Consider the following 14876-nt stretch of genomic DNA (forward strand, 5'->3'; position numbering starts at 1 on the left):
TAGGCGGCCGCCACCAACCTGGCTAATTTTTGTATTTTTAGTAGAGATGGGGTCTCACCATGTTGGTCAGGCTGGTCTTGAACTGCTGACCTCAGGTGACCCGCACCCCCCACTTGCCTCAGCCTCACAATTTTTTTTTTTAAGGCAGAGTCTCACTCTGTTGCCTAGACTGGGGCGCAGTGGCATGATCTCAGCTCATTGCAACCTCAGCCTCCCGGGTTCAAGTGATTTCCCCTGCCTCAGCCTCCCGAGTAGCTGGGACTACAGGCACCACCACCATGCCCAGCTAATTTTTTGTATTTTAGTAGAGATGAGATTTTACCATATTGAACAGGATGGTCTCCATCTCTTGACCGCATGGTCCTCTTGCCTTGGCCTCCCAAAGTGCTGGGATTATAGGCGTGAGCCACCATGCCTGGCCTTAAAATATCTTTAAAGCTCAAAATAGTGTTTGAAAATTGTTACATTGGAAAGCGTATGCTGGGCTAAGAAAGCCTTTCTTAGGCTCATCTGCATCGTAGGAAGCCCAGTTGCATCGTGGGAAGCCCAGTTCGGTATTAAGTTACTGTGTATTGTAAGTGGTCCCACCAGTCAATAAAGAAGTAGGTGTTACTGTGTAGTTCCAGGGTATAGCCTGGTGTTAGGCACACAGTAGCTCTTCAATCATCATTCCTTGAATTACATAGATTAACTCGTCAGGACTCACATGTTCACGTGGACAAGCATGTCGTTAATAACTGCATTCAGGTTAGTCTACTTTATTTTATATATTTGTTACCAATTAAAAACCAACTATTGACCAGGCGCAGTGGCTTATGCCTGTAATCACAGCACTTTGGGAGGCAGAGGCAGGTGGATTACAAGTCAGGAGATCAAGACCATCCTGGCTAACATGGTGAAACCCCATAGCTACTAAAAATTTTAAAAATTAGCTGGGTGTGGTGGCACACGCCTGTAATCCCAGCTACTCAGGAGGCTGAGGCAGGAGAATCACATGAACCTGGAAGGAGGAGGTTGCAGTGAGCCGAGATCATGCCATTGCACTCCAGCCTGGGCAACAGAGTAAGACTCCGTCTCAAAAAGAAACAAACAAACAAAAACTGTTGTGTGAAGAACTCCAAACTTCCTAAGTATTCTACTGTCTTTGCTGGAGCCAAGAGGGTGGGATCTAGGCTCCAAAGGTGGCCTCAGAGAGCCATGCACCCCAGAATTCATGCCCTTGTGTAGTTCCTCCTGTACTAAATACAGGTGAGCCTGTGCGCAATAAAGGATTAACTCAGCAAGACTGGGCAGTTCTAACCCTGCAAATTCCAAAGAAAGGACTGGCCCTTGACTAGTTCGTGGGAGATATTCTCTAAGCCCTTGGAATATAGTGCTTGATAAGAGTGACTTTGTATACCTGAGGTTTGGGCCATGACAGATTGCTTATGCTAACAAGGTGATTTATGATATTCACCTGGAGCTCTGGGCCATCCTGTTTCAGTTTGACTTCTGGAGGGGCTGGGGCCTGAATAACTAAAGTTAGTCATGTGAGTGATCCATGCCTCATTAACAACCTTGGACACCAAGACTCCGGTGAGTTTCCCTGGTTGGCAATATTTTGTACATGTTGTCACACATCATTGCTAGGAAAATTTTGTGCTCTCTATAAAATTCTACTGGATGAGGCTAGCTGGAAGCTTGCACCTTGATCTCTCCTGGCCTCTGCCCTATGTACTGTCTTCCTTTGCTGATTTTATTCTGTATCCTTTCACTATAAACCATAACTATGAGTGTAATAGCTTTTCTGAGTTGAGTCCATCTAGAGAATCATCAAACCTGAGGGCGTCTTGGGAAACCCAGTATAGCCTGTGATTTGATATAAATGGTAGAATGAGGCAGAAACGATACTGTGCCTGTTCTGGGTATAAGCTTAAAAATGCCTGGAAAGTTCTGCTCTTGCCCTTTGGGGTGCTCTTAGTAAGTAGCAAGTAGAGACCATGGGGGAGAGGAGAGGCCCAGTCATCCAGGTGTCCTGGCCAAATCTTTTTAAGACTCCAGTCCCAGCCATGATCTGACCACAACCACGTGAGAGACCCCAAATAAGAAAACTGCGCAGGTGAGCCCATTCAACCCACAGAATCATGAGAGGGAACAAAATGGTTGTTGTTTTAAACCACTAAATTTTGGGGTGGCTTGTAATACAGCAGTGGATAACTAAAACCAGCATGAATAATCAAATAATTTAAGACAGAATTTAATTCGTTAAGAAATTATACATAAGTAGCTGCCAGAAATCACTACTTTCAACAACTCAACCCAAAACAATTTTCCTAAATTGAAAGCAAAAACTAATTTTTTTTTTTTTTTTTAAGGAGACTGGAATTGAACAAAATTCTCTCAGGCTGCTGAAGTCTGTTGCTTCATTTATTTTAGACTCAGGATTCTTTTCATTGCTGATTCGGAAATAGTGAAAGGCCACCGATAAACAATACCTCATATAGGAATAGCCTTCAGGAGGCTTCAAAGCCTTCTATGTTTTAAAAAATTTTAACTATAAAATGAGAATATGAGGTAATTGCTTTTATGCAAATTTCAGAGACAACATGAGCAAGCTCCCTGACAGACAGAAGCTGGACATCCTGGTTCCCTGACTGCTCCCGCACATGCCCTCTGTACCCTGCTGGTTTCCACCTGGCCACCCTCCAGTGTGTCTCCCAGAGGAAGGCATGCCAAATTCCTGACACATGGCGTTTGAAAATACCATGGAACGTTTCCACTCGTGGATTTCACCATGTTCTCCAATGAGTATTTCAGCAAGCTAAAAATGTGACTCCTCAGTCATGAGAACACCACATCCACATGATTCGGGAAGAGCAATAATGCTGGAACTTTGATCTAATTATCAGCAAGTGCTCTTCCAGGAGATTAAATGTCTTAGAATATTTTATAATTTGCTTAGCAGGTATTTATCCTTTAGTGAAAACCAGTGGTCTTTGTCAGCAAAAGATGCTGACAAGTCATTTACATGGCTAAGTGGTCATTCTTGCTGGCCCGATAAAAGCCCATTTTTAGGAAGATTAAACCTGAGCCTCTTATAAAACATCAGTTAGCTCAGATAATGGTAACAATATAGCTATTTATACTCTGGGTTTTTATTTCCAAGCCTTGTGTTTCAACTTCACATCAGGCAGTTTTAAATGAATTAATCCCTCTGTAAGCTTTTGAATGGAAAAGCCAAAGTAGAGAGAAGCGTATTGTCTTAGATCATTTTACAAATCCAAACATACTTTTAAAAATCAAATCGTCTTCCTTGTGTTAAGAACAAAACCCAAGTGCCTGATCAGCTACTTCGTTTTCACGAGGCGGAAATACAGTTATGCTGCTGGTGTTGGGGAGGCAGAGAATTTCCTCAACCATCCATGAAGAAAGATAAGCGGGGCCTTTTCCACTGGCTGTCTAATCTTATAAAGATCTCATGGAAATTTGGTGGACACAGAGCACAGTTCTTTATCCTTGAAGAACATTTTCCAAAGCACAGATGTTTTTCTCTTAATTATGAATGCCGGCTCACTTGTCAGCAGATGGTACGATTTGGGACTGGCTTGTTCCTTATAATGGGCTGATGTTCTTTGCTACGTGGAAAACACATCTTTGGCTAGACAGCAATGAATCAATTATTACACAAAAAAAGTTTCCATTTCTGGAATTTCCCTGAGATAAAAATATCTTTCTGGTTTTGGGTATACCTAAGTGACCGTGAGGACACTTAGTAAAAGAAAAAATGGATTTTCAATACTTCATGGTGATGGTGATTATATGGGATTTTAAGTACTTAAAGATTTTCCTGTTGTATCATTTTGGAAACAAAAAGTTGACTCATGTTCTGGTTAATGCTTCAATATTTTCATTACGGAGTTTCTATAAAGTCTTTATCTGAATCACAGAAAATATGATTACTTCAGAGGTAGGATAAAATTTTGTCATAAACAGCACCGTGTACTAAAACCTGCTATGAGCTTAACAAATCACATAGAAGTTTAATGCTCAGGAATGCAATATATCAAGTAAAACACTAAAAAGTTCAGCTAGATAATGCAAGTGTGAAAATGCAAGAGTGACTAAGAATTTTAAATACTATCATTCCTATTGACATGCTAAATAAGTTTTTGTTGGAGTATTTTAATTTCCTAGCACTTGAATAGCACCTTTTTCTACGAATATTTCATCATTTGGATAAACATATTCTTTTATTTACCATTTGTCAGGTTTTGTATGCTAAATTGCAACTGCTTATATACTCTCATTTATCTCAAGGATAAATTAAAATTCTTAGTAATAATCCAACTGACTTGTACAAATCACAAAAAGTACTAATTTAAGCCTTTGGGGGCTTAAAAATTTTTCTGTGTGTGTATTCACATGGTGGGAGAAAAAGAACTTTCCAAATAATTGTGAATGAGATACTGTTATATAAGAGTTTATAAAGCAATATTTCGGTATGACTGAAGTTCCTAACTCATGCTATACATTTTTTTTTTTTTTGCCCAGGCTGGAGTGCAATGGTGTGATCTCGCTCACTGCAACCTCTGCCTCCCAGGTTCAAGCAATTCTCCTGCCTCATCCTCCTGAGTAGCTGGGATTACAGATGTCTGCCACTACATCCAGCTAATTTTTTGTACTGTTACTAGGAACAAGGTTTCACCACATTGGCCAGGCTGGTCTTGAACTCCTGACCTCCAGAGATCCAACCACCTTGGCCTCCCAAAGTGCTGGGATTATAGGCGTGAGCCATCACATCCGCCCCATGCTTTACTTTTAAACTAAGTTTGAGTTTTACATGAAAAGCTTAATAATCAGAAAAAGGCTATTTTTTAACTTACTTGCTCAAATACTTTGAGCCTCCAAATCTGGAAAACAATGTTGAAGTCTGAAACCACTGTCATGCCTATGCTGGGAAGCACAGTACTGAACTGCTGCTTCCTTGTCTGTCTTGGTGAATGCATATGAAGTGCCTTGTAGTCCTCTGAACCCACCGCCACTAGGGACTGCTGTAGGGGAGGAGCTCCCTGCACCTCAGAAGTCAATGTTCAAAGTCATCGTGAGCATGAAAGTGACGTTCCACAAGGGACAGAAAGATGAGCCACAAGATGCCCCCAAAGTAGGAGTCATGTTGAAAACTTTCAAAAATGTCTTGTACAAAATCTACCCAGATCTTCAGAGAACAGGCCAGACCTATAGTGACATAGGTACTGCCTAAAATGTCACTATATGAGGAAACATTTCAGCAGCATACTGCCCACACTTATCTGAGCCAAGGATGTTCCTAGAATTGCCTTCAGCCATACCATCTTCAAGTGAAAATAAGGTTTTATACCTATTCTGTGTGACCTCAGGAAATTCCTTCTCTTGCCTTAGTTTCCTTATCTATAAAATGGTGAAGATTGGGACAGGAATTAAATGAGTTAATGTGCCTGGCACATAATACAAACACTGTGTGAGTTGTCCATTAGTATTATCATCCACTCATAATTTTTGCACACCAGCCATCAGCACAAAATCAAATCAATTACAACACAACTTCCTTTCAAAATGTGAAGAGATACCATTTTATAAAAAGGTACATAGGACCCCCAAATTAGTCTTAACTTGGGTTAAATTTATCTGCCCTAAACACATGGGGATTCTTCCCAGCTCCCACATTCCTTGCCACCCTAAATGCTCAAGGGGAGTCCTACTGTATTAGAAATAACTTGCTAATCATGACTTTGGACCTGATCCTTCCAAGGCATGCTTTCCAGGCACAGGACTGGTAAGGAGATGGGTCCCCTCCGGAAAATGCCGAGAAATGGTAGCAAACAGGGTTACCTCCTTCAGTCTACTCCTCACTGCCTTCACTCTGTGGGAGATGAAGCGTTGCTCCCCCAATCCCATGCACATTTCATTGCTAGGCTGCTGGCACAACCCTATGATCCAGCATGTCCATAGATCCAGATTTCTCCCTTTGTATGTCTTCTCTCTCTGGTTGGTCCTGTCTATAGCTAGACAATGAGCAAGACGCATCCATCGACTGCCCAGGCCCTTCATTTCCCATGCCTCTGCTGAGTAAGAACTGCAGAAAGAACATATCCAGTCAGTAGTTCACACCCCATCACACTCTCAGCCTTCACATGTGAAAAAAACAGCTGCTCAAAGGCGGCTGCTGAATTCCATTTATAAGCCACTCAGCAAGTTACGAAGCTAGAGGGGTCATTTCTGTAGTCACTGTGTTATTATTGTTAGACATAGTGAACTCCAAGTTTCTCTTCAAAGAATCAGTATGTCAGTATGTTCAGTTCTTTGTCCTCCATATTAAAGTTTAACTTCCATGTAGTTTCAGTAAACAACCTTTTCCACCAGTTCTATTCATAACTGTTCTCCCAGTCCCCTGCTTTGTCCTGACTCATTCCAGTCACCTGCTTTGACCTAGGACACCCCTGGCTACTTGCTCTGACCTGCCTGTAGTCATCCTTCCTACCAAACTTCCCACCCTGCCACTCAGGCTCATACCCCTGCTCTCTCTAAAATAGCCAATCAGGATTAGTCTAGACTATGCAGTCTCACCCTAGCCAGTAGGGGAACAACACAGCAGCAGGGGCAACCTCTGTCAGGAATAAGTACCCCTTTCCGTTCCTTGTCCAAGTGTGCACTCACCATTGTTCCATCTGTAAGCTGCACCCTTCAATAGAAGTAAATTGCCTTGCTAAGGAAATTTATATTCAAGTTCTACTTCTCTTGTGGCACTGGAAATTTTACATATAACACTGCTACAGCATATACCGCCCAGCTACTGGCTCTAGGAAGTGAGAATGGTACTTTCAGTTCAAATCTTGGTGTCAGGATTTAATACCAAACAGGGAGACACTCTAAACCTTTGCTGCTTGTCTCAGCCAAGCAAATGAGGGTGTTAGAGAAACTGACCACCCCCTCTAGGCTGACATGGGTTAGAGCAGATCTCAACTTCTGGAATTTTCAGTTGTAGAACCTTTCCTGGTAAACTATTATTTTAATGTCAATATTCTGGGAGGCAGGCAAATTTAAGGCAAGAGAGTACACTAAATCATAGACACAGTGACTGGCTGAGCACAGTGGATCACACTTGTAACGCCAACACTTTGGGAGGCCGAGGTGGGCAGATCACTGGAGGTCAGGAGCCTGGCCAACATGGTGAAACCCCATCTTGAATAAAAATATAAAAATTAGCTGGGTGTTGTGGTGCATGCCTATAATCCCAGCTACTTGGGAGGCAGGGGCAGGAGAATCGCTTGAACCTGGGAGGCGGAGGTAGCAGTGAGCCAAAATCATGCCACTGCACTCTAGCCTAGGCAACAGAGCGAGACACTGTGTCAAAAAAAAATCATAGACACAGTGACAATGCAAATATTTATTGCTGGTGGCTGGGTCTGTCATTTCCTAGAGGACATAGCTGGCCAGCAGATTTTCATTTCTTTTTTACAAAATAAGCAAATGCCTACTTTATTATTTATACACAGAAAATTATATAGAAACATACAAACTGCTTGAAATGCAAATATTTTTTGGTTTACTCATCAAAGTAAAAAATAACAGAAAACCTTATCAGTTAAATAAAAAAGTGACATTCTTTATTTATCAAACCTTCTTAAACACTGAAATGCACTCATTTTTATGCTCATGTTCTTTAGCTATGTCTTTTCTCCCCTTTGCCCCTCATTCCCCTACATTGTTTTAATGAGTTCATCTGTAAGACGGTTGTTTTACCTTTCTTAATGCTACTTAATTTTTATTATCCCAATATCAAGACCAATCTAGATTTTTTGTCTCTTCCATGTGAAATGGATGTAAAAAATGGAGAATTCACTAGCACATTTTAAGATAACATAAAACAAGCCCTAGGCAAGCATTTCAAGGCAATGACACACCATTACATTTTTGAAAAGCTGAAGTATCATTGGTACTTAAAAGTAGAACTCAATTCCAGAAGCGCATTCTTATACTGGACATTATTCATAATAGCGAATAGAGTTCATTTCCACAGTACTGATTTCAGATAAGCCATTTTCTTTTTAACAAAACAAGCAGCCGTAGACATGAAAATTGGATTGTTTTAAAAGGAGCAATGATAGCAAGAGAAAGTTCCTGGCATTTTAAGAAAAGTACATATACATAGCAAGAAATGAAAGTAAATCAAAATACATAACTTTGTACATGTTAGAAATATCCAATGTGCCATCAACACAACAATTGCCCTATAAAAGAGTGTTCGGGTCTGGAGCCATATCTATTTTTCTTTGTATAACTACATATGCATTACCCAACCACACATCTCTCCCATGGTCTGTTACCCGTTAGGAAGCTTGTAACCAGAGTTTTTCGAAATATGCTTTTCTTCAAATAAAACAAGCCTTCAAATAAATCATTATGTCTGACAACTGAATTGGGCAAAGTCTTTCTGAAATACATGTAATGTTTAGAAAATTCTTTTTTCCTTCATAAATCAGCAGTGCTCCATCTTCAAATAAATCATGATCAGTCACAATCTTAACTCACGTGCTCATATGTTCTCTTCATCCAACATTTTGTTGATACCATCACATAGTTTTTGTAAGTGGGGTTTAAAATTCCCAAAAGGATTATACAAGGCAGCCAAAAATTCACAATCTGAAAAATGATCAAAGACATTATTAACCCGTCCATGTGACTTGGCGGTGAGGTGACGCTGAATGATTTGGTGTAGCATCTCTCTGCATTCATTTAACAGCTTGGATAACACATTCCGGTCAAAGGTATAATCCACCTGATGGAAACTGACCACGGTCATAGCAAGTTGATGAACTTTCTTCTTAAACTTCTCCATCAATGCTAGCTCATCTTGATTAAATTGATTATTCCGGTAAAGAATGGCCAGCTTGATGACTGTCTTGATGAGGTTCTTGATGATCTTCTCTGCCTCCTTCTTGTTTTGGGTGTACTCCCTGGTCACTCTGTAGAGCTCATCCAGCACCTCACTGCTCGTGTCGTCTATTAAGGTGGTGGCAATGGATTTGGACACCATTTTACCCAAGATCTTCTTCTGTGCCTGAACGGCCAGGTTTTTAGAATTAAAGACATCTGTGGCCACTAAAAAAAAGGGGGGGAGGAAAAGAAAATCAGTAAACATCAGCAGGAGAAGTGAACTAAAAACAGATATTAGGGAGCACTGTTTTTCTTTGTTTTCCCACCATTTGTGGTTTGTCTTCCATCTACTGACATTAGTCTCTGTTCAGAAAAGAATTTTAGGCTGGGCACAGTGGCTCACGCCAGTAATCGCAACATTTTGGGAGGCTGAGGTGGGCGGATAACTTGAGGTCAGAAGTTTGAGACCAGCCTGGCCAACATGGGTGCAGTGGTACATGGCTATAATCCCAGCTACTTGGGAGGCTGAGGCAGAAGAATTGCTTGAACCCAGGAGGTGGAGGTTGCAGTGAGCTGAGATTGCTCCACTGCACTTTAGCTTGGGTGACACAGTGAGACTACTGTCTCAAAACAAACAAACAAACAAAAAAAAACACAAAATCAGCTCTACACCTGTCATCTGGCAACAGCAACCAGAAGTGACTTAAAAGAAATTCATTTAAATGGAAGAATAAATGGTAAAGCCATAATATTGAATAAAATGGCAGACTCATGGAAGCAAATCAAAAGGAGAGCCTTGTTTTATAATGCAGTTGCAAAAAGTCAAATTTCTCAAGCATTGGCCAGTGCCCACCAATTTGCCTGTCCTAACCACCTTGAATTTCAACCTACAGAAGTTGTCTGTTAGAAAGAACTACTCCTTGGAGAGCTCACTGTCACTTGCTATTTCTGATGAATGGTCGTTGTTCACTTTACATTTTTATACGTTTTGGAGAAATAACCTTTTTCATCAGCTAATGAAATGTGCCACATGAGAAATATACTTTGAAAATGATGTTGCTTAGAGTTTACTTTTGGAATTATCGTAACTTCTGACATCTTTAAAATATACATAATAATGGTTGTACGTATCATATAAAAGAGACACTATATATAATCTTCCTAGCCTAGAGCTGGTTAGTGAAAATGCTCAATAAATGTTTATTCTCCAAACCAAGTTTACATTTTATCTACCACAATTTCCCCCACTCCATGCATGTGGTAATCTTTTTTGCTTTCTTTTTTTTTTTTTGAGACAGAGTTTTGCTCTTGTTCCCCCAGGCTGGAGTCCAATGGCACAATCTTGGCTCACTGCAACCTCCGCCTCCTGGGTTCAAGCGATTCTGTTGACTCAGCCTCCCGAGTATCTGGGATTACAGGTGTATATCACCATGCCCTGCTAATTTTGTATTTTTAGTAGAGATGAGGTTTCACCATGTTGGCCAGGCTGGTCTCAAACTCCTGACCTCAGGTGATCTGCCCACCTCAGCCTCCCAAAGTGCTGGGATTACAGGTATGAGCCACTGTGTCTGGCCCATGTAGCAATCTTTACTCCTCTACAACTATGCTTTCTCCTGCTTCTCCAGAGGCTTAAGAACTGCAGTTCTTTGGGTGTCTACTCCATCTCTGAGTCGAGGGACAACTGTTCTCTCCATACATGCCAGTGTTTAAGCCTAGGCCTGGGTGTTGGAAAGCAGTCATTTTGTAATGAAAGATAAAATGCTTAAAAATACAGATATATACAAATGAGTCAAGGCATCAATGATAATATAAGATTATTTCTAGTTTGGATAGGCGAGTATCATTAGGAAGCAAAAAGGCAGCTGCTTCAAAATCCAGGCTGGGAGGACATATAAGAAGAGTGACTCCCTTAATGCGGAACTGCCATGTTGGATTTAACACTGGGGAAAGGCTGGTGTGGTGGCTCACACCTACAATGCCAGCACTTTAGCAGGCCAAGGTGGGGAGAGGATCACTTATGCCCAGGAGTTGGAGACCAGCCTGGGAAACACAGCAAAACCCCACTGCAACAAAAAACTACAAAAAAAAAAAAAAATTAGCCAAGTGTGGTGGCATGCACCTATAGTCCCAGTTACTAGGGAGGTGTAGGTGGGAGAATCATCGGAGCCTGGAAAGTTCAGGCTACAGCGACCCATGACTACACCACTGCACTCTAGCCTGGGCAACAGGGTGAGACCCTGTCTCAGAAAAAAATTAAATTAAATAAAATTGAGTAAAAGAAGAACCAAATTAAATTTGAAAAATTTGGACCAAAGCAGTTCATGGTATATACAGGTAGCTCAAAATGGTTCCTTATGACTCGAGTGTCATTTATAAATATAGAGTGCCATACATCCTCTAAAAGAATGTCTCCATCAGATGAGAAAGGGTGTCTTCACAAATGTCGATATTTAAACTTCTGAAACATGAACTGAAACTGCAGAATAACTAAAATATTTTTTGAAAAAGAGAAGGAAAGTGAAAATGTGTGAGAAATGGCCAACTTCATGTAGAAGTTTCCAAGCTCTTTTATGTTTTTATCATTTAAGCAGAAGTCCATTTCTATTCCTGTTCTTCAATGACTTGCAAAAGAGTTTAAAGATTAAGTCACACTAAAGAATTTATGTCAAAAGAAATGGCACACATGTAGCTAACTGTATCATATTAAAACCAGGGACCATCTTTCATCTCAGAACTCCTGATACAGACCCCCACCCGAAAAAAAGTCAACAAACTTGATTTATATAGGGATACCCAACCAGTTTCAGCTGCACAGCAAATAACTAGGACTTCAGTAATACACTCCATATAAAGTTGAAATGTTACTGTGTTTTTAATGCTTAAGAACATGGCATAGTCTACAAATATCTTACCTGGGATTTACTACAAGTCTATCAGTTGGACATACTTTATGTTGTCAAATACTGAAACCAGAGGGAGAAGTATTCATATTTCTCCTTTATCCAAGGCTGGACTTTCAAGTTTGCACCTCTTCTCAGCTGTTTCTGATTAAATCTCAATGTCCCATTTAACTTCAAATATGGAAAACAAAAACTCTATGATACAGCACTTCAAATTCCTACAAAAGAGTGTGTAAAAGGCATATCTACTGCCAACTAAGCAAGATCATTCCCCATTTACTGGTAATCAAGTATGAATCAAGATAGAGAAGTTGATCTCTGAGGCTTTCACATTTGTCTTAGAGGAACTTCAAATCCTGCTCCAGAAACACAGCAGCTGTGTCACACTTTCCTTTTATCCTTTGTATTATTCCAGTGAAGTCATCTTTTTAAGTGAGATAGAAGCTCTTTGTCCCCCTCCACCATCTGAAGTTCTTCTCCTCCTCCACCAAGAAGAGCATGCATGAGTAGATTTCTTTTCCAGCATTAGAGAAAGCTTTTCTGGAGCCAACTGGGGCTTGCTGGCCAGGGATGTGTGGTCTGTGCTCATCAAGTATGTTTCTTTTTCTTGCAAATTAACTGCTGTTAGCCATTCCTGTTGAGGCTCATTTGTCACTTCCACATACTCTACCAGATCCCTTAAAGGTCTGTTGTATCTTAGAGCTAGTCCTGGACCAAGTTTTTCTCCTTCAGTCTATCCTCACCCCTGTGTGATCTCATCCACTCCCACAGCTTCAGACATCATCCATGAGCCAATGACTTCCATAGTTATAACTCAGCCCTGACCTCTTTTCCGGACTCATTTTGTAAATGCATTCAAGATTTTTCTTTTCCTTGGCTATTGTGCAGGCATCGCAAATGTATCAAAACTGATCTCTGATTCTCTCCCGCTTTCCCACTAAGTGTTCCTGTCACTCTTTATGATCTCAATTAATAGCATCCCTTTCAACCTTTTGCTCAATCAAATCAGTGACCTGGGGATCTTCCACCATACCATTCTCTCTCTTACCCAGTCCATTATTAAGTTCTTTCCATTCCACCTTCCTCCCTCATTTCTCGGAGTTCTATCCATTTCCCTCCATCTCCATGGACAGCTGCTTAGTCCAAACCCCTTTCCATCTCTTTTCACGTACTAGCCAGAGTTTTAAGAAATGAAATTTGCAAATGGGGCCAGGTGTGGTGGCTCACACCTGTAATTACAGCACTTTAGGAGGATAAGGTGGGAGGACCACTTGAGTCCAAGAGTTCGAGACCAGCCTGGGCAACATGGCAAGATCCTGCATCTACACAAAACTTAAAAAAGAATTAGCTGGGCATGTAAGTCCTATCTACTCAGGAGGCTGAGGTGGAAGGACTGCTTGAGCCCAGGAGTTCAAGGCTACAGAGCTGCAGTGAGCTATAATGACGCCACTATACTCCAGCCTGGGTGAAAGAGCAAGGCCTTGTCTCTAAAAAGAAAAAAAAAAAAAAAAAAAAAGATGCTCCATTTAAGTTCTTTGCTAACTATCACACTTCCTTGTTCCTTAAATCCTCATCGTTTGCCTACATTTTTATTGTCTGCCTCTCCCTACTAGGATTTAAACTCTGAGAGCAAAGATTCTGTAGTATCATGTTCACTGTGTTATCTTGCAGGTCTGGAGAGTGCCTGGTACAGAAGCAGAAATCAGTTTCCCCTATCTCATCCACATATACTTACATACTTCTCTATGAAAACATGTTGGCCTATAAAATGAGAGATGTAAATACATTAGTGGGTGTTTTTGTTTGTTTGTATTAAAAGGTAGAGAAACAGTATTTGTTTCACCTCACTAAAACATGTGGTTTTCTTCCCTCTAAGTGCACTCCAGAGTATGATTTCTCTTACTGTCATCAACCAGTTCTTTTAAAAAGGAGAGATTCGTTGTGCACAATGAGGAAACATCCAAGGACAATAACGCAAATATTTAGAGTAAAAGCAAGGTGTAGTTCTGACTTGAACTGTGATAGGAGATTAAACACAGGCCCACCTCTACTTCTGGCTGGAGCTATGTTTAAACATGTGCCAGAGGCCAGGCGCGGTGGCTCACGCCTGTAATCCCAGCACTTTGGGAGGCCGAGGTGGGCGGATAACGAGGTCAAGAGATCGAGACCATCCTGGCCAACATCGTGAAACCCCGTCTCTACTAAAAATACAAAAAAATTAGCCAGACTGGAGTGTAGTGGCGTGATCTCGGCTCACTGCAACGTCTGCCTCCTAGGTTCAAGCAACCCTCCTGCCTCAGCCCCCCTCTAGTAGCTGGGATTACAGGCACACGCCACCATGCCCGGCTAATTTTTGTATTTTTTTAGTAGGGACAGGGTTTCACCATGTTGGCCAGGCCAGGCTGGTCTCGAACTCCTGACCTCAGGTGATCCACCCGCCTCAGCATACCAAAGTGCTGGGATTACAGGTGTGAGCCACCGTGCCTGGCCAAGTCCTTTAATATTAATGAATAACTATAGTTTTATGAAAATTAACAAAAATGCCCTGTAACAACTCCCACTGAGAATTTTCTAATAAAGTACTCAAGTCATTTTCTTTACAGTCTTCCCAGTAAATACATAATTTTCCCCCTCAAATCTATTATACTTGGGACTCTTTAATGGTCATGATGACAGATGTACATGCAAGTAAATTCTTGCCTAGTTAAAATTTGATCCAGGGGTCCAATATTTGGAAGGACAGAAAAGAAAATAATTTGAAAAGCATGTCTAGCTGTTGTCCGTTAATGAAAGTTCTTTAAATGAATATATAAAACCTTAGCTCTCTTGCATCTAAATAATTCTAAATCTAATGGGACTTAGTAAAAAGCCAGCTTTGGTGATAAGAAAGTGGCCAGAAAAAAACCACGAACCCTGTCATGAGAAGTCAGCAGGCTAAGCACTGACCTCCCTACACTGAGATTTGGCAGTGCTTCAGAGAAAAGCAAGGAACACCCAGAGTGGCTAGTGATGTGTCTGTGACAGCAGCTTCCATCCTCAAAATCAAACTAAAAAATTCAACAGCATAGAGAAGAAACAACAGAA

The 14876-nt window shown here is 41.0% G+C and overlaps 1 protein-coding gene across 4 annotated transcripts in view; it reads right to left on the reverse strand.

The window, feature by feature from the left end:
* Positions 1–7387: 7387 nt before the first annotated feature.
* Positions 7388–14876, reverse strand: part of TNFAIP8 (TNF alpha induced protein 8) — a 119085-nt gene continuing 111596 nt past the window's right edge. For all 4 annotated transcript variants that reach the window (XM_017531872.2, XM_037739735.1, XM_017531870.2 and 1 more), the window contains one exon: positions 7388–9117. In XM_017531872.2, the coding sequence (XP_017387361.1) occupies positions 8552–9117 (566 nt within the window). In that variant the 3' untranslated portion in view covers positions 7388–8551. The remainder of the gene's footprint in view (positions 9118–14876) is intronic.

The sequence above is a fragment of the Cebus imitator genome, unplaced genomic scaffold (genome assembly GCF_001604975.1).
Source record: "Cebus imitator isolate Cc_AM_T3 unplaced genomic scaffold, Cebus_imitator-1.0 Scaffold74, whole genome shotgun sequence".
Lineage (NCBI taxonomy): Eukaryota > Metazoa > Chordata > Mammalia > Primates > Cebidae > Cebus > Cebus imitator.